The following is a 24158-nucleotide window of genomic DNA, read 5'->3' as shown; positions in this document are numbered from 1 at the left end:
ACCCAGTATTCTATAATTTAATCCCATTAGATCTCTGTAGTCTTGTCTATCAGAGCCACAGAAAACAAATCTTTGCCAACTTCTTTGTGACAGCCCTTGGGATATTTGAAGAGTGCTCCCACATCTTGAGGGTAAACTTACCCAGTACCTTCAACCTTTGCATATTGGATACATTTTCCATGCTGCTGACCACCTCAGTTGCTTTTCTTTGAACCTGTTTCAGTTTATCTGCATCCTTTTTAAAGTGAGATGCCTAATAATAATAATAATAATAAAATGTATTTATATACCACTTTTCCAAGAAGATCAAAGCAGTTTACAAAATTACAATTACAAAATTACAAAACACATAGAATGCATAAAAGATTAAGCAAACAAAATCCATAAACAAATACAATAACAATCAAAGAAAATAAAAAAATTACAGTCTAATGAAATTCATAATTAACCCCTTTCCCAGTCCCTCAGCACAGGTTCAAAGGGCAAAAAATAAAATTAAAATACATAGTAGTTACAATAAGTTAACAAAGCAAAATACAAACAAGTAATAGAGTAAAAACAAGTAAAGAGAAAATAAAAAAGAGATAATTAGGCAAAGTATTAAATCAGGCAAAGTACAAAAGAAGAGATAATTAGGCAAACTACTCCACATGTGGTATGACTAATGAAGAACAAAATGGAACTGTTCCTTACCATGTAAGTCATAGTTGCAAGCACCACTTAGAAATGATGGTTCTAAACAGCCAAAACTGCATTACCTTTTCTTTTCTTTTCACAGCTGCATTATGGTGCTGATTCATGTTCAACTTATGAATAACTAGTCTCCATATTATTAAACATGCATAGCTGCAAAATATCACAGTTGAATGGGAGGGCCAGTTCAAGAACATTTACTGCCTGAGTACAAGGGACAAAATAGCATCTACTCCTCCCCTCATACATAGAAGCTGATGTGAGCAATAACTGACTCTTACTTCCACACTAGCAATGAGGCAGCATCATTTACTATACCTAGGAACAGCTAGACAGCCCAGGGAGTCCAGGGCAAACTATGTAGCACCTATTGCCAGTAGCGTCACATGTGTGTATGTGTGCACGTGCAGGGAGTGTGGACTGCACCAGGTGACACCCCAGAGGGGAGGTGGCACCTGGTCAGACCCCTGCATCATCCTCCACATTCTGTCTGCCGCGTGTGCCTGTCCACCATCACCCATGTATGCTACTCTGTTTCCCCACATGTGCTCTGTCCCACATGCACCATCCCAGCCTTTTCTTCCTCATGAAAATGAGAGCTGGCTTGGAAAGAAGGAGCATGTAGCATCCCTGGAAGTCCTGCCAGAAGTACCCACCTTCCAGAAGCCCTACCCCCCCCCCAGAAGCCCTGCCCCCCACATTGGATAATACCTGGTGTGGGAATGCCACTTCTTATTTCTGCTCTTACGTATCTTGCCACCTCACTGCACCTAATGTCTATGGGAATATTTTATGCTGGAAAGAAGTTCATTTCAGTACTGTGTGAGTGCCTTTCTCTTTTTCACTTATCACTAAATTTCCACCTTTGCTTTCTTTCACATCTCCTGCTAATAATGGCCACAGTTATAATGATGATAATGGTGATATACATTCAAAGCACACGTGGTTTAATCTCAGAAATTTCCTACACTTATCTCCTGACTTTTGCTTCTTTGATGACAATTGACTACAAAGGTTTACTCTGTGATTTCTAATGATTAACACTTGCCCAGAACACAGCCATCCAGACAAGCCATCTTAATCAATTGTTTGATTGTTGAGCAAGAATAATTTCAGATGCCAAAGGAAAAGCATATAATGGAGGGGGTGTTACTTTTTTCATTTCCTCACTATCATTACTCTGGGGCATGCCTTAGCCAGCCTGGCACTTTTCTTTTTTTCTGATTTTCAAATACAAAATGGTGCATACATAAGAAATAAAAAGCTCTAATTTATTCTACAAAAGTGTTCATCAAGTAAGAGACGGGACTCGAGGAAAAGATTAAGAGCTTACATTTTTCATTTGACTTATTTCACATAAAATTTTATGGAGGATAAAATGATGGGAGGCAAAGAAGCAATGATATTTCTGTTTTATCTCTGTCTGAGGCCCATAAATCTTCCTGAAGTATCATTAATTATAGCAGTGCCTTTCATGATGCTATTGTTAAGGGTCTAGCTGCCTTTGCATTATAAGCCCCCTATTTCCATGGGCTTATATGAGTAAAAGAATTGTTTTAGGCTAAACTTTGCTTAGGTAGCATATCTGATTTTATATATATATATATATAATGTTTTTAAACAAAAAGCAATCACGAACTGGGCGTTACAGTTTAATGCAATAATACATGTACTTTTGTACTGCTGGAGATAAAAAGTGTAACCTCAGCTCCAATGTAATGTTTAGTAACGTAATTCTATATATCCCATGGATAAGTTTACTGGGCTACCTGATGTACGTCTGTGTGGCTGAATTTGAATCAGTAGCAGTAATAATACTATAATCTTGAGATGGAGATACTGTTAGCATGGTTTGCACAGCCTGCGTAGGTTCACACTGAAGCTTCACACCAGGATGGCCACCAGTAAAGTGTCACGGAGCTGTGTAGCTGCTCAGGAATCTCCTCTGTCCTTGCTTGAAGCTGATAAAGCAGACTGAAACAGATGTCTCTACAAAGAGGCTCTTTAATCTTCAGTTGCTCTATTTACAAAATACAACTACCAAGCTACTTCGCACTACACATCTGCCACCAACAAAACCCACACTGTCTACTGAGGCTTGTCTCTTATATACACTTGTTCCATGCGGCCACTAAGTCCAGCCTCTTCCTGCTGTGTCACCTTATTCCTTGTCCCCCAGGCAAGATGACAATGCATATTTACAGTACTTTTGCAGCACTTTGTAGCGCTTTCCAGCACATGATGACCTTGCAGTGACAACACATCCTTTGACTCAGCTGAGCCCAATTACTTAGTTATCATGCTGCAGGTGACCCATAGTTACCTTTGTCTCAGATAGAAACACAAAAATACTTTCTCCACTTCTCTCTCTCTCTCTCCCTCTCCCTCCCTCTCTCTCTCTCTCTCTCACACACACACTTATCTCTTTATTTGTCTCTCGCACTCAGTCCAACTCTTTTTACCACACAGATAGAAGCACACTACCACCATCCTCTGTCCCCCTCTGAACTTCACCCTCCCAGGGCGCTTGTAGATAGTAAACCCACACATTTCTGTTAGCTCCGCCTGATCACTCCCACTGCTAACTTCTCAGGGCCTGAGTTGCTCAGAAACCATGCTAACACACTCCTGCAATTTTGCTTAATCTTTTATTAGAGGGTTTAGATGCATTTTTAAATAAAAAAAAATGATTGATGAGTGGCACAGTGTGGAACGTGGCTTTTCTAATCAATCCTTGATTGTCCTGGGATTAAAACTGGACTGGAATCAACTGGCAAATCCTAGGGGAAAATGTGATCATTGGAAGACATGTCATTTCTCTGTCCAACTTGGTTTGCTCATTTAAGTTCCCCTCCCCAAAGTTGTTAGCCCTGCAAGGAGAAAAATACATAGAAGCACTTCAACACCTGTCATCCCCTATAGAGTTCTTCACTGAAACTCCTCTAGTGCAACATCAAACATCTGTATCCTGATAATTGGGAATTATAACCCATCAGACAGATCCACATGAAGTAAGACAGATCAAGCCAAGTTGCAATATGTCAGGTTCAGTCAAGAAATGGCTGAAGTCAATCCGCTCAAAGTAAATCAGGTCCTGTCAAGGAAGTCAGATTAGGTCAGAGTAACGCATGGCATGTTAGTCCACTGTAAGTACAGTCCTGGTAGATTCAGGAAAGCAGAAATCAGAACCATAAGTAGCTACCAATGCATATTGCTACCTGATCTGGACAAAGGTGTCCCAGGAAAGAACTTGAGTCAACTGAAATCTTTCTGGGGGAAATGCAGGGTTTTTTTTAAAGGGGTTTAAGGGTCTTATATACCAAAAGCCATGCAAAATCAGGGACACAGTTGCAAGGTCAACTGTGTAGTAAACACCTTTTTCATTCTGGAGTATGCATGTTATTCGTTTTAATTCCTTCATGCATACTCACCTTCAAGCCACACATCAATCAAATTGATTTGAAGAACTTTTCTCATCAGGAAATAAGAAAGATGAGTGATTGTAGCCAGTACCCACCCAATTTATTCCAGTATATGTTTATCCATCCAACACACATTCTTGGTTTTGTGCTATGTTTATAGCTTTGGCTACAATGTCAGTCAGCAACATTATCTGAAGAGAAGAAAACTTTATCATTAGCATAAAAGGTTCAAGAAGTAAAAAGATCTATATGGACTGCGGCTCAGAACATTCTTAAAATATGCAATGCAATACTGCCTGATACTATATAGATGATTTAAAGAAATATGAGGCCTTTATGTGAGGAATGTATATTCTTCACTTGTGAGAAATGCAAAGCAAATCTGGCCTGTATATAAGTAAAGACTGTCAGTGTCTTTTAAGGCATGACCAGCTCTTTCCTTTTGTACAGAAAGCAAAGTATTATGTAAAAATATGGTTTGTGAATACCTCTGAAACCCTTAGGTAATCTGTATTTGCTAATCTCATCTATAATCTATCATTCTACCTTTTCTGTTTCATTACACTTTGATAATGTGTTTCATTTTACTCCCACTAGATGCAGTTGTAATCTCTTTTCTTATAACATTCTTCTTATCTTTGTTGGATTGTTTCATTTTAACATTATTATTTTTTTGGCTTCTTCCCTTGACTAAACAAATCTGTACAAATTGCAGCTTAGTTACTGTGAAATGTACTATTAATCCAGTAATTAATTAATCAAGGATGAACAGATGAAATGCCATACCAGATAAGACAAACAGTCCATCAAGCCTTGTGGGTTTTTTTCTTTCTTTCAGTGGACAGCACTAGAATTTGCAAAGAAACATTAAAATAAAAGCGAATAGAAAAATGCTGAAGCTAACCGCCAGGAATAATTTTATGCTTTGCGGTTTCATTTAGCTAAAATGGGTACATATATTTTGCTAATATTAATATGTCATAATGTTGGAGGTAGTGAACTACTACAATAGTCCACAGATTCATGTCCACAGATTCAAGCATCCATGGCTTGAAAATATTCAAAAAAGTAGAAATTCTAAATAGCAAACTTTGATTTTCCATTTTATATAAGGGGCACCATTTTACTGTACCATTGTATTTAATGGGACTTGAGCATCCACAGATTTTGTTATCCATGGGGGTTCCTGGAACCCAACCCCAGTGGATAACAAGGACCCACTGCATAGGTATTCTGCTAACAGTGCAGTGGTCTCCATATTTACATATATGGTAAGTAAGCTTTATTTAGTTCAATGGATCTTATTCCTGGGAAGCATAGACAAGACTGCCGCCTAATTATCATTATACATAGTATACCCTATTGATAGGTGAGGGATATAAATGGTGCAGTGACACTGAGTCTTTACCACTACTGTGTTTCTTAATATTGATGTGATTTAGATATTTGAGGGAATATAGTTATTTTGTAAAAAATAAGTGGCTAGAAATCTATAAATGTATAGTAATGCATTACAAATATTTTTCATAGTAGCCACCATGTTAGTCTCCTGCAACATAAAAATGAAAAAGGGAAGGGAAGGGAAGGCAGAGGAGGAATGTAGCTTGGGCAAGTCATACTCTCTCTGCCTCAGAGGAAGGTGAAGGCAAATCCCATTTGAACAAATCTTGCCAAGAAACCCCGTGATCAACATATGTGTTTGGATTGCCATAAGGTGGAAATCACTTGAAAGCACACAACAACAAGCAGTACCTTTAAAACTAACTGGTTTTTATTTTAGCATGGGCTTTTTTGGATATGAACCCACTTCTTCAGATGCAGTTCAGAGTAATACTGAAGCCTCAGCTTATAAATGATATTTATACAGTTGTGGGAGTGGGATGGAAAGTAATGGGACCCAGAAAGAGGTACAAATGGCATCTTATTACATATTAGATATCAGTGCCACTGCCTCCGCTGCCTCTTCCTCCTCCATAGTCTTCAAATTTGTCTTTAACATTCTTTCATTGGTCTTAATTCCTTGATTAATGTAATGATTTTAATAGTTGTTCTGTCTAATCTGTATGATTTGATCTTAACTATTTTAATTGTTTTTACATTATTCTAATCCACTTTGAACACTAGTTTTTGTGGAAAGGAAGTAAAGAAATGTAATACATCAAGTCACATGGCAGCTTCACACAAGAAGTGCATAAACAGGTGAGGTGGCAAGAACAGAAATAGATTTTTTTTTTAACTGATCATGCTAAAAGACCTTTTTAGGCTTCTGACGCTTCTTCATCAGTACGTATAATCATCAACACTTCAGATAATGCACAAAACAGTTTATGGGAGCACACATGCCATGGATGTGTAGTTGCAAAAGAAAAAAAGTATAGTTGGAACAAATTATGCTCTGTGCTGCACATCTATAGGACTATGGACTTTGCACATCTATAGGATGAATGGTAAAATTAATGTAGAGTGAACCCTTGGTATCCACTTGGGTTTGGTTCCAGGATCCCCTGTGGATACCGAAATCGGTGGATACTCAAGTCCCATGAAATGCAATGGCATAGTAAGATGGTGTTTCTCATATACAATGGCAAAATTAAAGTTTGCTTTTATGGAATTTAAATATTTTTAAAATATTTTCAAATCATGGATGGTAGAATCTATGGACAAAAAATTCATGGATATGGAGCACTGGCTGTAATAGGGTGCAACTGGAAGATGGTGTTCAGCCTGTTCTGGTGCTTCCCCAGAAATCGGGAACAAGTGGCCTTCAAAACTGAACTGCAAAATCCCATAGTCTCCCATTATTGACCAGTTGCTGATAGGGCCTGCAGTCCAACAACTGCAGGGTCATACTTCTCCCAACCCTAATGATTATATCTGTACCTTGCTGGGACTGTTAGATGTAATTCTGTCTCTTGATGTCCAATTAGCATTCATAAAACAATGTGCCTTCTGTTAGGCAAGGTTGCTGCCTGCCTCAATTTCAGATCTTTGTCCACTATAATTCAATGCCCCCTTCAAATCCATATTAGACTATGCCAGTGGGAAATGCAAGGAGGCACCTTTGAAATGTCAGTTGGTCGAGAAAACAGGTATTAGAAATACAAAATAAAGCTACTCAGGAAGCTTTAACGGGCCCACAATCCATATAACCATGTTGGCCATATAGCAAATCTAATAACATCAAAAATGCTAAAACCTGAAACTAATACATTTAATAGACCAAACAAAATGCACAATATACATGTTGCAAGCTTTTGAAGCTCCACTGGCTTCTTCATCAAATAAGGTGTTAAAACCCATACAAGAGGGGAAAAAAATGGAAGATGTTAGTAATAGGCCTGCATTTTGCCATGGCCCTGTTCAGACCAGCCATTAAGGCTGGCCTCGGGGTGGAGTCGGGCCGTCGCATCCACATGATGCACACACCGACTCCACCCTTCAGGGTGCCATGACGCCATACACTGCTCCACATAGCGCGTGTCATCGTCATGGTGCTCCTCCGGCGCTGCATCCATACTATGCAGCACCGAAGGAGTGTCGCCAAGCCAAGCCATGGCAACATGGCCATGGCACACTTTCCAGGTTGCAAAAAGGAGCTGTTTTTTTTGCGACTCTTTTTTGCACCTGGAAAAGGCCAGATTGGGACCGCAGCATGCAGTTGCCATGGCCCTGATCTGGCTGAAACAGCCCCTATGAGTCAGAAATGACTTGAAGGTACACAACAGTAACAACATCTTGCATCATGCTCCCTTGGTATCCTAGGATAGGATCACTATAAATTGGAAACAACTTGAAGGTACAAAAAAACAAGGATATAAAAAACGGCTCAGAAGTTAGTAACAGGATATATAATTGTAAAGCATGAGAATATTTCTTTTACAAACATTATTATTATGTAACAGTCTCTATTGTGGACTTCTTTCTTTATCAGTTGTGGTCATCATTTGTACATTTATACATAGTAACCAGAGAAAGATCCTTTGGAGATGTGATGCCTCATCTCATAACAGTGGACTAGAGTTCAAATGGGGTGGTGCAGGGGCAGAAGCTCAGTTCACAGTAGTAAAATGTTCTCCCCAGAGACATTCACGTGCTACAAATCTGATGAGTTTTAGGTGTGGTTTTATTTTACTGGGCATTTTTCATTTTCTGCCCAAGTCAGCTGACATTTGTAGAAAATTTACTAAGTTGTGTTACCAAATCTATCTGCATCTTGTTGTTTGCTTGTACTTTAAGAACTTTTAAAAGTTTTATTTATTAATGAAGACAGTGAGATGCCTTGAAAGCCAGATAAATTCTGAAGTGGATTAATTCATTTGAGAAATAAATGTCAAAGTGTTGCTCTAATTCGAATGCAGCCCCTCCTACTGCAGCTTCTTACATCTGTCACAAAAGAGGATTGCCAATTATCTGCAATGTAATCTGTGAGTCTGCAAGATTTAATTTGTAACTTAATGAATAGCCGATGGCCAGTTTTTTTTTTTAATCAGGGGGGCTGCAAGCTAACCTATTTATTTACATTTTGAACCCAAGGTAGTGTGGGGTTTCTAAGTATTCCCATCAAGATATTATCAGCTATAAACATCATCTTTTTAGTCTACACAATTACAGCATTATGATTCCACTTTGACTGCCATGGCAACATTGTGTGAAATCCTGGGATCTGCAGTTTGTGGAAAGATATTTAGAATTCTGAGCAAGAGAATCCCTCTAGTCTCAGCAAACATCCAACCCCAGGAATCTGTAGGATGTTGCCATGGTAGCTGAACTGGAATCATATTGCTATAATTGTATAGTGTGAAAAGGTCCCAATTCAGTTGTTGCAGTGTATTTCCCTTTAAAATCTATATCCTCTGAGAAAGATCCTCTGTGTTACTGCAACAGGAAACAAGAAAGAAAGAATTAAAGATGGACCATCCTTCTGAAAATGAGCAGCTGTAATTGTTTATCAGCCTGTACCTTTTAATATTTTAAAAATGCATCTGTATTGAAATTTGGTACACAGTCGTCCCTCCTCATTTGCGGCTCTGACTTTTGAGGATTTGATTATTCACGGATTTTATTGGTATGTTCCCTCTGGGAATATCTAGGTCCTCCAGCACCACTCCATGGTCAACTTTAACCAAACGTCACACTGAAGGACCTAGAAATTCCTAGAGAGAACACTCCACTAGGCATTTGTAGCTCCTCCAGCGCAATTCTATGGTCAATGTTTGGCAGCTGTTGACCACAGAGTTGCACTGGAGGACCTTGAGATGCCTAGAGAGGTGTTCTCTCAGGTAAACGCATAGTGTTTTTGTTTTTTTATGTTTTTTCCACCTTCATGGGGGTCCTGTGACCCTAACCCCAGCAAATGTGGAGGGATGAGTGTATATACAAATTATTTCTTATTACATATAATTGTAGTTACAGGTTATCATTTAATAGACTGATGATCAATCCACCCAATTTTAAAAGATTAACAATAATTATTTTTGGGGAAATCATACAAAACTACTGATTTGTAAATGACAATTTTTATTTGGGATCCCCCCCCCCTTTTTTTTTTTTTTCCTTTCCTTTTACTTCTGCAGACTAAAATGTGCTTTTCCTCACTTCTTACCTTTGGGAGGGGATTTCTCCTTCTCTTTTAAAACAAATGTTTTTGCTTGCTCTAAAAAAAGCTGGCACCCAGAGCATCTGGAAGGCCAACATTTGGAAACCTCTGCTTTACAGTTGCTCTGGAGAGCCAGCATGGCGTACTAGTTTGAGCATTGGACTATGAAACCTACTGTTGGGCCTTGGGCAAGTGACACTCTCTCAGAGTGTGCTTTCAGAGGAGGGCAAATCTTGCTCAGAAAACCCCATAACAGCTTCATCTGAGGGTTGCTATAAGTTGGTAATTACTTGAAGATACACAACAACAATGTAAACTGCTAGAGCTGGTTGGCTGATATAAATCAACAGAGTTGCCTGTATTTCTGGATTCTCCTTATGAGTACTATATGGGATCTCTCCTAATGGACCTCTGCATCTCTGGAGTAACCTTGTGGGTGTGACTGTGGGGACTGGCATAAGGTAGTGGTTTGAACAGTGGACTATGACTCAGGAGGCCAGAGTTTGTTTGCCGCTTGGCCATGAAACCCACTGACTGACCTTGGGCAAGTCACACTCTCTCAGCCTCAGGGGAAAGCAGTGACGAACTTACTCTGAACAAATCTTGCCAAAATCACCCCCAGTATAGGTTTATTTATTTAGAATATTTACAGTCCTCCCTCTGTATTTGTGGGGAATCCATTGTAGACCCCCGTGAATTTGGAAATTTGCATATATTCAAGCCCCATAGCTTTGAATCGCCGCATGCTTCTGCGTGTGGCCATGTGCATGTGTCACAGATGCATGCACCATTAACTTTAATGGAGGTCACCCCTCTGTGAATAATCAAAACCGCAGATCTGAAGTCCGTGAAACTGGAGGGGCAACTGTATACGAGCGGCTTACACATTTCCCTGCCCTCAGGCTTACAATCTAAAAAGACAAGACACAGAGCTTTATTGCACCGGGTTCTCGGCCTGGCCCGGCAGGAAACGGAACGAGTGGGGGACGGATTTTACCGCACACACCCGTCCCTCACTCGTTCTGTTCCCCCTTTCTTCCCTTCTCATTCCGTTCCAGAGGGAACGCTTTTTGAGAACTGTTCAGAACAGTTCTCAAAAATTTCCCCCCCTGGAACCGATTAAGAATGGAAGAGAGGGGGAACGGAACGAATGAGGGACGGGTGCGTGTGGTAAAATCCGTCCCCCACTCGTTCCACACTCGTCCCTGCTCCTTCCGTTCCATGCTCAGAACGGAACGGAAGGAGCCAATGCGGTAAAGCTCACAAAAGGAGAAGGGAATGGCAGTGGGGAATGGGGAAAGTCCAGCATATCTTCTCTCCCTCTGAGGCCTGGACCAGGGCAGATGGACCGGAGGGAGGGCCATTCTTTTTCAGGCAAGGCCAGATGGAGCTGGCCTGCCATTCTCTTCCTCTGGATGAAAGTGAATGGAGGGAGGGCCTGTCAGAAATGACTTGAAGTCAAAGGCCTTCATGGCCGGCATCCATAGTTTTTTGTGGGTGATTTGGGCTATGTGGGCATGTTCTGGAAGTTTATTCCTGATGTTTTGCCAGCAGCTGTGGCTGGCATCTTCAGAGAATGTTGACATGAAAGAGAGCTGGATGTATATACAGTGGTACCCCGGGATACGAATGCGCCGCCTTACGAAATTTCCGGGTTACGAAAAAAATCCATTGAAAAAAACTGTTCCGGGTTACGAAAAATTTTTTGGTGCTTTTTGGCGCTTTTTCGCACGAAATCGCGGCTTTCGCTATTAGCGCCTATGGCTTTTTCTGCTTGCGAAGATTTTCGGGTTACGAACGCGGCGGCGGAACGAATTAAATTCGTAACCCGGGGTACCACTGTATACTGTGTGACCCTGGGTAAAAAGGAAAGTCCATGTTAATCTCTGTATTGTTCTGTTTTGATGGCAGGGCCTCAGGGTGGGAGGATATGCAAAGGAGGATTAGTCTTCCCCATTTGCATTAGCTGAGTCCTGATTTTGGTGTTCTTCAGGACTGGTAGCCAAACTTTGTTGACTTTAAGGGTTTCTTCTTTCCTGTTGAAGTTGTCCAAGTGTTTGTGGATTTGGACAACTTAAACAGGAAAGAAAAATTCCAAACTGTCCTCCATTTTGTATCTCAGTGGCAGCCAAACTGTGCCCTTCTAAGAGATTTTTGTTGGACTTCATCTCCCAGAAGCCTCAGCCATGTTGGCTAGTAGCATGGGATTCTGGGAACTGAAGTCCAAAATCCCTTAAAGAGCACAGTTTGGGGACCACACATAAATATGGCTATATGTGTTGAATCAGTGGTTCTTTAAATGATTTTGGACTTCAGCTCCCAGAATCCCAGGCTTTTGGCCAACATGGCTGAGGCTTCTGGGAGCTGAAGTCTAAAATCACAGTTTGGGGAGCACTGCCCTAGGGACACTCTGGGGAATACTTTGCTTATAGGGAAACATATAGGTAACATCTCCAGTGCTTCTCTATGGTCAAGTCCCTCCTGTTTCCTTCTGGGCAAGTATTCCCCAATGATTCTCTATGCAGTGGTCCCCAAACTGTGCCATTTAAGAGATTTATTTGGACTTCTTCTCCCAGAAGCCTCAGCCATGTTGGCCAATAGTCTGGGATTCTGGGAGCTGAAGTCCAAGATCCCCTTAATAAAGAGCACAGTTTGTGTGTGTGTGTGTGTGTGTGTGTGTGTGTGAGGGGGCACTGATTTCTAGGGGTTTACATTTCTAAGGTAGTGCTTTGAGCTTCTCCCACCACACTCTTAAAACTCTGCTAGGTCGTTTTAACTGCGCTGACTGCCTCCTGTTGCATTTTGGGGTTTGTAGTTCAATGAGGCTTAAGAGCTCTCTGGCTAAGTGGTCTTAAACTTCCCTTCCCGAACTACATGTCCCAGAATGCAACAGGAAGTAGCCAGAGCAATTAAAGTGACCTAGCAGAGTTTTAAGAATGTGTAGTGCGATATACCGGAAGTGATGGTGGTTTGGAATGTTTCTTTCTAACCTCCCCCCTTTGGCCTCAGAACAAGCAGCAAGGGATCCGTTAGCCACGCCCCCTCAGGCCCTCACGCAGCTAGCGTTGGGGTTGCTATGGAAACAGTGCTTCAGGCGCAAGCGCAGTCCTGTCAATAGCTTCCAATCTTAGGAAGAGAGAAAGAGGCAGAGACGGTTCGATGCCGCCGCCGTCGCGCAAGGCCTTCGCTTGCTCTCTGGAGCTCCACATCCGCACGGTGAGAGAAGGAGGAGGAGGAAAGTGGAAAACACACTGCAGAAATAATCCATCTTGAAACCGCTTTAACTGCCCTGGCTCAATGCTAGGGAATTCTGGGAACTGTAGTCTTCTGAGACATCCAGCCTTCTCTGTCAGAGAGAGCTCTGGTGCTCCAATAAACTACAGTTCCCAGGGTCCTCTGGCACTGAGCCAAGGCAGTTAAAGCGGTCTCAGACTGGATCCTCATTATTGCTGCAGTGTGTCTGTGAGGCATTTAGACTCTACAAACCGTCAGTTCAATCCCAGCATTCCATAGCAGTTCAAAGTGGTGTCAAAGCTGGGTTTATTCCTGCAGTGCAAGATGCACCTCTGCTCTGGCTGCATCCCACGCAGTGGTTTGAGTAATGGACTATATGACTCTGGAGACCAGGGTTATACACTCATCCCTCCATATTTGTGGCTTTGATATTTGCAGATTTGATTATTCACAGATTTTAATTAATATGTTCTCTCCAGGAATATCTGGGTCCTCCAGCGCAACTCTATGGTTAACTTTAACCAAAGGTCGCACTGAAAGACCTAGAGATTCCTAGAGAGAATACTCTGCTAGGCATTTGTAGTTCCTCCTGGGCAATTCTATGGTCAGTGTCTGTCGGATATTGGCCACAGAGTTGCGCTGGAGGACCTAGAGATCCTTAGAGAGGATAAAAACATGGCATTTTTGTTATTTGTGGTTTTTCCACATTCACAGGGGTCTTGTGCCCCTAACCCCAGCAAATACAAGGGACAAGTGTATTTGCTTCTCGTTGTTCTTCAGGTTCAAACGAAAGGCTTCACCATCATTGGGGAAGCCTCCCTGATCTATGCCCACCATTGTGTGGGGTCATAGGCGTTTTCTTCCCATCAATCCTCCTTCTTGCTTTCAGGCTATGCTTTTATTGCTTCCCCCCACCCTTTCCTAATTTATTTATATGATTTATATGCCGCTTTTCTTCAAAAGGGGGCCAAGGCGGCTCACAGATAAAATTGTTTTAAAACTTTGCAATAAAAATGGGAAAACAGTTAAAATCATCATGCTAAAACCATCATGCTAACATGTTAAAAACATAAAAAGTTAAAAACATAAATAAAACACACATACACACTAAAACCTCCCTGACAATGATCATATATTAGAAGCCTGATTGGACCAAAATCTCTTTGCCTACTGGCAAAAGGAAGGCAGAGAGGAAGGGAATTTGGGTCCTCACCAAGTGAGCCTGTTATGATGGTGCCAGGACCGAGAGAAACTACTGTACCATATATACGCGACTGTAAGTCAACTTCATTTATAAGTCGAGGCAAGCATATGGGGACAAACTTATGGATTTTGAGCTGACCCGTGGATAAGTGGAGGGTAAAACTTAGGATCATGTAACAAAAGATGTAAAGGATGAAGCAAAGTGAATTGATGCCAAATGACTTACAAAATCCCAGGAGGAATAACTGTTTGTGCTCATAGTAAAGATGGATGGATGAGAGAGTAGAGAGGGGTCTGTGCTTCCAGGACAGATTATTCTCTTTCCTTTCATCTTTATATATAAAAATACAGTACTTACATTGGCCCTAGGATAAGTCGACTTATTGTTTATTTTTTGGAGGGGGGTGTTGATTTTTTTAAAAATTAAAATTCCTAGATTTATACATGACCATATACAATATTTAGGTGGAAATCAGAGGCTTCCAGACCTAGTAGTTCTGTTCATACTCAATAGGCTATTGAGCTCATAATTTGGCTAGCCTGGCATCCACTTTTGTACATTTCAGGCATAACTGTTCCTTGAAAAAATGTGAGCCACCTTAGCTTTCCTCCTTCCCCTGCCCAGCTTCCCTTTCTATTCATTTAGCACTTTTTAAGTTGAGCTGAACTACATTTTCTTTTCCATTCTCTCTCAACATCCTGCTGTGCTCCAGGACCGTTAGATTAAATTCTCTTTTCTTTGCATCTTTATCAGCCAATTAGACAACAGCGTCTGCCTTTTTAAAAACTCTGCACCAATCATTTTGCAGAATGTGGGTTGGGCAAATTCAGTCCTGAATGTGATACCAGCTGTTTAAATACTTGGCAGAGATTTCTTTTCTCCTCATTCTTCTATTTGTACATGTGGCGTTGCCTCTCTTCCCTTTTTCTTGAGTTTTAAATGAGAACCCTTATCTTGAATAAAGTGTCCTTAGGTTCTATTAAACTTTGTTGAAGCTTTCTGGAATTCATTCTTTTATACTTTTGCAATCCACACTGTACTGTAATTTCAGTGCTGCATATTCTCACTTCTAAAACTTTAAAAAAAAATTGAAGAGGAAATACAGTATTTTTTAAAAAAAAACATTTACATTGGGAAGCTTTGTATTGCTTTTTTCAGAGTATGACATTCTTTCTCATCATTACCAGAAACAAATCTGATATCTATTCTGAATATGTTCTCTGTATTTCTGTGTATGTATTTCTGTTTTTTAATCGCACTCAGGAAGATAACTTTATTTATCCATTGTTACTTAAAATGATCACCAAAAAGACTGTGTGTAGCATGAAAACAGGGGTTAATCCTTTACTCATGCCAAAAGCTTGACAAGAACTCCTTATCTTGACAGATGCAGCATGCATTCATAGAGTCTGTCCTAAGAAACAGCTATTTTTCCTAAGTCTCTTAGGTGCCGTACAGACCGCCAACAAGCGGTGTACTGGCACCGGCATTAGGATTAGTGTGCGCATACCATGTACATGTTCCCTAACCCTAATATGTCATGGTGACGTAACAATGGCGGCTCCCTGTATACATGGGCGCTGCCATTGTTATGTAAGTGCCACATGGCATCCACACGGTGCCACACGACACTTACGTAACCAGTGTGCCAGTGGCACACTTGTTACGCTGCTGCGGCTTCCCTCCAGCAGAAAAAATGCCACCGCCAGCCCAGACCTTCAAGAAGGTGTGTACCGGGCCTTAGAAACTACCAAGATTTCTATGACCAGGGTAGTTATGAGGATATAGGAGTATAGCAGCTACTAACAAAGCATTGTAGAACGGTCTGGCATGTAAAATCAAAGAGTAAAAAAAAAACAAAAAAAAAACCATAGGATTTTACAGCCCTAGGAACAATAATCAGCCCTGTAAAAATGTGGCAGTATTGTTGAACATTTCTTACCATGGGTAATACTGGCTAGGGTTGCCCCAACAATCTGGGTACTCATTTAGCGACCTTGGAAGGATGCAAGCCTGAGTCGAGCTTCAGCCCTTTTGCTACTACAGTGGGCCCTCTCCTTACGCGGGGGATCTGTTCTGGATCCTCCCGCGTAAGGGAAAATCTGCCTATGCTCGAGCCCATAGGAAATAATGAGGAATGTGCATGTGGCAGAGCAGCATTGTTTCCCTCCGCAAGCAGCTTCCATGTATGCTGGAAGCCATGTAAAAAGCATCCGCGGATGGCACGGGTGCACTGTATTAAACTTGCAACCTTACGGTTTGTGAGTGAGTGGTTGCAATACAGGCATTTAACCACTGCACCACCAGGGCTGGTTTATATTGAGTTTAGTGGAATATAAATGTGTTTAGTGTTATAAATTAACCTATTCATCTCCCAGCATTATGTTTTCATTGTATTTGTTTCTGCTTGAGATTTATCCTACTGTTGAGATTAATTAGTTGCCATTGTCAAGATCTTTGTACTTTGTGAATAGTCTTTGTACTTATTTTGTCTATATTTTTCAGCGTAGGCATAGCCTCTCCTGTTCACATTATATTTCTTTCTGATCTCACTATCATGCTTACAGGTCTCCCTAACAGTGTACCTGGCAGCTTAATATAATATATCCCTGTTTTGAAGTGGACAGTAGTGTATGAAACCTGAAGCCATAAAGCATAAAGTTGCCTTGAAGATGGAATAAGATTCCTAGTTCTTTAGGAATAGGCATTCTTTATTTTCTTTCGCTATAAACTTCCCTAGATAACCTAATAAAGCAGCATAGAACAACAAAAAGTAATAATAATAATAATAATATATTTTCATCCCGCCTCTCCAATACGATTGAGGTGGCTTACAACAGTAGTAAAATCCATACAATATAAAAATAAATCTCACTATCCCCTCCCTCCCTTAAATAAACAGCATAATAATTCCCACATAACAGTAATAAAATACAATTTAAATAATTAAAACAGTCAGAGACAGGGAGATGGGCATCTTGAGGTAATCAGTCAGGAGGTTCCATAAAAAGTAAAAGAATAGCATGAATAAATGGTGCCTGTTCTTTTCAGTTAAAAAAAATGCTTGTTTAAGTAAAAACATCTTTTCAAAGCAATTGGTGAATGTGTAGAATCAGCTTTCAGGAAATTTCATTGAGATGGAGCTAATAAACAAAAAGTTCTAAACAGACCTCAGGCACATGCTGAAACACCAATTGTCTTAGTGACCAGAAAAGTTCATAACAGAGAAGGCATGCTGTCAACTGTACATGTTCCTAGTTGTTAATGGCTTTGTAAGCTAACAGTGTAAGCCAACAATGAAACCTGGGTTTGCAGCAAAGAAACCCATAGTGCAGTTCCATCAGCAAATATGTTACATCAGTGTTGGCAGAATGAGACTTATGTGATCCCCCAGGCTCTTTTTGCAGCCCCCAACTGCAGCTTCTATAGCCACCTTAAGGGTAACCCCACATAGAACACATTGTTGTGATCATCATTTAGTGCATTTCTCTTCCTGTAACAGCTGCAGCCATGATGGAAAGGGGGGGGGGATAACTCAGTTTAGCGATGCTGTTTCCCCCCATGAACCTCATAATCAGTGCAACAGTAAATTCCTCCCTAAAACACTTTTATGTGTCTTTAAGTCACCTGATAATTTATGGCAGCCACATGAAGTAGACAAGGAATACTCAGAGGTGGTTTTGCAGTTGCTTCCTCTAAAATATACAGCACCTGGTATTCAGTCTCCCATCTAGTTACATTCATTTTGAAAAAAAATTCCTCTTCCAGGTAACATGCCCAGGTGTTACACTGAAAGCCAAAGATGATGTCTACATCAGTGCCTGCATTTTTGGACAATATAAGAAGACTTCATGTATCCCTGCAGTTTTTCCTCTTATATTTGATGAGAAACTGATATTTGAAAAGGTAAATGTCCACAGTATCATTAAAAAACATAGCTGTGTTAGTCTGGAAAATCAGTATGCAAAGGGATCTTGTAGAATCTTTGGGACTAAGGGCCTGAACAGACGGGCCAAAATAAAGCCGCTTTGGGCCACTTTGAAAGTGTGCTGTTTAAATGACGCATGCATCCTAAGAGACCGGAAGCCACGCCAAAGCCACAATCCAGTCCTAAGGAGTGGAGCGTAGCTTTGACACAGCTTCTGGCCTCTTAAAATACATGTGTCATTTAAACAGCGTACCTCCAAAGTGACCTGAAGCAGCTTTATTTTGGCCTGTCTGTTTGGGCCCTAACTGAAAGAAAAGCTGGTAGACTTGAGCCTATTTCCTCAGATGCACGAGGAACAGTGGAGAGTCCAGAGACAGACCTATATAAGTCTGTTGTGTGTAAGAATGCCAATTGAAATTAAAAACCTTGTGGGTATGATATGAGGTGGCAAGTTCATTTATAATGATGGTTGTGTGGGGGACAAAGATAGGAAGAAGGATGTTGCCTAAAGCCAAGGAGAGTAGATAACCATATAAATAAGCATTGGAATATAGTGTGGGAATCAGAGGGGTGTGTGATGAACTGGTCAAGGGCACCCTCATGAGGATGAGGGTTAGTTATATAGTGTTGAAATGTGTGTAGTGTTCCAGGAGACCACTGTTGGTTCAACCCACTGCTGGAATCTGTGGATACATTCCAATTCTGCTATTTCTTTTTCTAGCTTTGTAAGATATTTAGACTTTTCTGTCAAAGCTTTGATGCCACAACAAGCTACAGTTCCATAGGATGGACCCATGACAGTTGAAGTGTGTCAAACTTAATTAATTCTGCAGTGTAGCAGTAGACATAGGTGCTATACACACTGGCCTATAGTGCGCCCTCATCACGTCCTAGGGGTTGGCCGAGGGCACACTGCCCATACGTGCTTCAGCCCTAGCACATGATGCGGGTGTCAAAATGGCGGCACCCTGTGCACATGGGCGCTGCCATTTTGACACGACGGATGCTTAGCGTCCACACGTCCCAGCATCATTTTGACGCTGCGAGTACACCATTGGCGCACTGCGGCATCACAATTGCACCGCAAGAAGAACCTGCTTTTTGCAGGTTCTTTTTGCTGCGCGAGGGAGCTGCACGGTTTGTCTGCTGCGGCTCCCTCACGCAGCAAAACAAGGCACTGGCAGACCGCCCTTTTTGGGCAGTCTGTATCCCACCACAGAAACTTGTAAAAATGTCACTTTTTAATGTGGCAAACTGGAAAATTTAATTCATGAATCCTGTGCTGGGAGAGAAGTAGAATATTACATTAATAAATAAATGAGTGGTATAGGTGAATTATCCTGCATAATAAAAGTATTCTACATATTTACTATGATGGCATAAAAAGGCAGTCTAATGGCATAGGCCTACATCCAGTATTGCACTGTCTCTGACGTGCCAGTGTGATGAATCCTCCCCTCCCTGCAGCCTTCAGAGCAACATGAAAACTAGTTGTGGAGGGCTTTGTAACAGGGGTTTGCAGAGGAAGAGATTGGCAATTTGATCCATGAGTTTTTTGCTGGATGAGAATGTTAGTGATGAGATATCTGGGTGAATATGTCCTCTTTGGCTTAAATATTATGGTCAACGCTCTGTGGATTTTCCTGTGTTTCCTGCATTGTTACCTTCAGCTCTAAAATCATCAAGGAGGCCCACCCACTGTGCTAGTGTTGTTGATTGTTTTTTTCTTTGGGCTCGAGACTGTAGTTCCTTCAAGAATGACTGTAGGATGCATATGTGAGTCTTCTCCAGTGTTATGTGATTTATCATAGCCTACTCTGTCCAGGTGGTGGCTCAGTTGGTGATTGTAAGATAGAATCATAGAGCTGGAAGAGACCCCATGGCCCATACAATCCAATCCCTGCTTTACAGGAATATATAATCAAAGCACTCCTGATAGATGGCCTTCCACCTTCTGTTTAAAAACCTCCAGAGAAGGAGAGACCATTGCAGGGTTTTTGTTGACATATGCTGGCTTAATATAGCCCTCTGTATTTGTGGGTTAGCCATTTGCAGATTGAAGCATCTGCACATTATCGTTAATGGTGACACATGCATGCAGCTGCACCGGTGGGGCCATGTGCTTGTCAGCATCTATTGATGATAATGGAACTTGAGGTCCTGTGATTTTTAGTATCCACAGCTCCAGAACCAAACCCCCACTAATATGGAGGGCCGACTGTACACAATCTCTCTTTCTCAGTGGAAGTTGAAGAACTCAGTTAATAGTATTATACCCAAGCAATAATCTTTATGGTTCATTTTGCATAATATTTTTAAGCAATGCTACTTAGAATCAGACTTTATCTGTACAATCTTATATACAGTATGTTTATATTCAAAAATAAGGTCTGTTGACTTTAATCCAATTTATTCCCAGATCTCTCATTCAGGGGATAACCATAAGTCAAAGTTGACTTGATGGCAAATAACAACAACAATAAAATTATGTATAAAATAGAAGCCAGTGACAGCAACCCTGTGCTCATTTATATGGCATAAAGTACAGGGGTACCCCGGGTTACGAATTTAATTCGTTCCACCGCCGCGTTTGTAACCCGAAAAGCTTTCGCAAGCCGAAAACCCATAGGCGCTAATGGGGAAAAGCCGCGATTTGGTGCGAAAAAGCGCCGAAAAGCACCAAAATTTCTTTCGTAACCCGAAATAACCTTCGTAACCCGGAACAGTTTTTTTCAATTGATTTTTTTCGTAACCCGGAAATTTCGTAAGGCGGCGCATTCGTATCCCGGGGTACCACTGTACGCCTGAACTGAATCATCTTACTTCTGAGCAGACATTTGTAGGGTTACACTGTAGGAAAATATTTATCTTCCCTCACATTGAGCTGATGTGCTTTCATTAGTTTTCATGAGTGACTGAGAAAAGAATGTAACCAATATATAACCAAAATTTACCCAATTTTGTAACAGTTACCAGATTTTAATTTTATGGAAAGTATCACAGATTTGCATCTTTGTTGTTTGTGGTTCCTCTTAATTTAAGATGGGAGAGTAATGCTGAAAGAATCAAAAGAGAAAACTCATTTTTTTAAAGGAAAGCATTCTGACTCTGTTATTCTGCTGTCCTTAAAAGAAATCTGAGCAGTTTTATGCTTATTTTAATTCTTACAATGTTTTTTTTTATCCTCAGCCAAAGAGTTCAGTTTCATTTTCTTTAATGTTCATTTTAGGTATATACCAATGTATCTGATCCAGCAGATCTTGTTGGACTTTTGGAATGTAGGTGCTTTTTCTTCTCTTTTATTTTTTAATCTGTGTTATGTTCTGTGCACCAAATTACTTTAGCATGAACAATAAGCAAAATCAGTTGAAGATTAAATAGGAAACTAGAAAATGACTCCATCATTGCCTTCTTTAAAAAAATAAATAGAAAGACAGTAGGTAATATGCTATGAATTTTCTGGCTTTCTCAGAAAATTGAGAATTCTGTCAAAAAAAGTGGAGGATGTATGTTGAATTAAGAGTTGTTGTTGGTGTGTGTCTGTTTTTCACAGGAGCATTTTGCACAGGCGAAACAACGCAGAATTGGTCTGTTTATGGGCTATTGTGTATTGGTTTGGGAATATATGATACAACTATATATAAAGCCCTAAATGGCTTGGGCCCAGGTTACTTGGAGGACCGCCTCTCCCCATATAATCCGCCCCGCACACTTAGGTCAGCTGGGAAGAATTTGCTGAGGATCCCGATGGCGAGACATGTGTCAACCTCGCAAAGGGCCTTCTCCATCTCGGCCCCTAGGATCTGGAACACCCTTCCCGATGAGCTCCGCTCTACCACTTCCCTAGATCTCTTTAAAAAGAGACTCAAGACCTTCTTGTTTCGGCAAGCCTTCCCTGATGTTCCTTGATATATACTGTATTATTGACTGCTCTCAGCTAGCCTGGATTTGATGTAATGGTTTTAATTTGTATAATTGTAACGTTTTTATTGAAGTTTTATTTATGTATTGCAATTTTTAGTCTGTATTCTGTATTTTGTCATTGCAATACTTACTTGTACACCGCTTTGATAACTGTGGAAAAGCGGTTTATAAATAAAACTTATTATTATTATTATTATTATTATTATTATTATTACTACTACTACTATTATTAGGTAATTGAAACACCCAGTGCATGCTTATTTGTGATCACATTTTCAAGCAATTTTCTTAACCCAGATGAATTCAGTCCCTCCACCCCCACACATTAAATGTTCTTAGTTGTGATGAGATGTGGCAGAGAAGGCAATTGAAAATGTTATAAAATGAATGAAAGCAAGAAAGGAAGCAAGCAAACAAACAAACAAAAATTCAAATTCAGCTGTTCTATTTCTTATCGAGAACACATGAAACAACAAACTTGCTGAAGATGAGCAGGTCTGCATCTGGTCAATGCCTGGGGTGAGAGGTCACTTGTGAAACCCATGTGGCTTTTCTTGAGTTCTTTGAAGAGCAAAATGTGAGATGTACATATTTGGAAACATAACATTGCAGTCCTATACATATCTTATTGTGCCTTCCAGTCATTTTTTACTTATGGCAACCCTAAGTATCACTGGGGTTTCTTGGCAAGATTTGTTTAGAGCGCATTTGCTGTCGCCCTCCTCAGGGGTTAAGAGTGTGTGACATACTTAAGGTCACCCAGGTTTCCATGACTGAACAGGGAATTGAACCTCGTTTCTCAGAACCCTAGTCTAACATTCAAGCCACTATACCATAGTGGCTCTTGTCTAAAACATAAGTGTCATGTAATTCACTTACAGTTCTGCCCAGAAAATAGGATATAGGATTGCAGAACCAGATTTGTCTTGAGGATAACAATTTACCTATTGTTAGCATATGCTAGGTTCATCAGTTATGTGCAGCTGCATGTGGAAATTAGGAAAAACCTGCGATAAAGTGCTGATAATGGTCCACAGTTCAAAAAATAAAACAAAAAACTTTTGTTTCATGTTATTTGTATATAATAATTCAGTTGTCAAAGTGCATCACATTTAAAATGCTGAAGGATTTTAGCCTCCCTCAAATTTCAAGGGTTTTTTCCTTCTAGTTTCACAAACCTTTGTCAGAGAGAGGCAAGAGCCATTTCTGCCATAGCAGAAATGCCTTCCATTTCGATTAAACATTAGATTCCATTCCTAGCTTCTAACCTTACCTGATGCTTTGGCTTTTTCAGATATTCTTTCAGAGTCTTCTGGACATTGCCAATCTGGTGTTTCATCCAGCCTTCCCTAGATAATAGCTGTCGGGATAACCAGAAAGGAGTATTCTTCCTGTCAGCCCTCCAGGGAAAAACGCCCAAGATTTAATGACAGCACAAACAAGAACAAATAATTATTGTACAATTTATTTTTGGATTCTCTAGTTTATGGAAATCTCTAAAGGTTTATTACATGTCAGAGCGGAAAATGAACTTACTGCAAAACCTCATTCCAGCAAGAACAAAACTCAAGTGTATTCTCTCCACATTCACCTCTCCTTGTGCCAATCCCTTTCTCTCTCTACTAGCCATTGGTTGATGAGAGTTGTGCACTGTGTTTATGTAGAATAGAGTTAAGATAGAGAAATGCTTTTCATTTACAAATCAAAATACATTCTAACTATAATTTTCTTCTTTTGTTTTAGTTGACACAGCAGTTCTTGAATTAATACAAACAGCTCCTCCAGGTATTGTATTGACATCTTAATAAATTATGCACCAATAAGGTAAAAGTCACTGAACAGAAGAGAAGTTTCTGTTTCTCACAAACAAGATAGCTTTTCAACAATTGGTTTTTAATAAGCCTTTTCCAACTGTGGATCTTACTATTTTGCAAAGAATCACAATATATATTTGCCTTATGCACATGAGGGAGATGTGTACTATTCATCCCACCTTTTTAACCAGGGGCTTTAACTAAGGGCTAAATGTTCAGGCTCTGTCCATGAGCTGACACTACATAAAGCCTGAATCTAAGGGAAACAGAGGATAATCTCCTCCTTGCTAATTGAAAATCCACGAGTCTTTGACCCTGAGAGCCTTGACTGAAGGATGAAGGT

At 40.5% G+C, this 24158-nt stretch overlaps 1 protein-coding gene across 3 annotated transcripts in view; it reads left to right on the top strand.

Moving 5' to 3' along the window:
* Nucleotides 1-12753: 12753 nt before the first annotated feature.
* The window catches only part of SPATA6 (spermatogenesis associated 6), a 45709-nt gene continuing 34304 nt past the window's right edge, over nt 12754-24158 (top strand). Inside the window, exons 1-4 of one of the 3 annotated variants that reach the window (XR_006103725.1) lie at nt 12754-12927; nt 17918-18055; nt 21307-21355; nt 23745-23786. Coding sequence is in view for 2 of the 3 variants with exons in the window: in XM_042465539.1 (XP_042321473.1) it covers nt 12871-12927; nt 17918-18055; nt 21307-21355; nt 23745-23786 (286 nt within the window). In the remaining variant the exon portion in view is untranslated. The remainder of the gene's footprint in view (nt 12928-17917; nt 18056-21306; nt 21356-23744; nt 23787-24158) is intronic. The other 2 variants (XM_042465539.1, XM_042465540.1) reach the window with 2 other exon arrangements.

The sequence above is a fragment of the Sceloporus undulatus genome, chromosome 4 (assembly GCF_019175285.1).
Source record: "Sceloporus undulatus isolate JIND9_A2432 ecotype Alabama chromosome 4, SceUnd_v1.1, whole genome shotgun sequence".
Classification (NCBI taxonomy): Eukaryota; Metazoa; Chordata; class Lepidosauria; order Squamata; family Phrynosomatidae; genus Sceloporus; species Sceloporus undulatus.
Note: the sequence above shows the minus strand (reverse complement) of the source record. Positions and strands in the feature narration are given on the sequence as shown.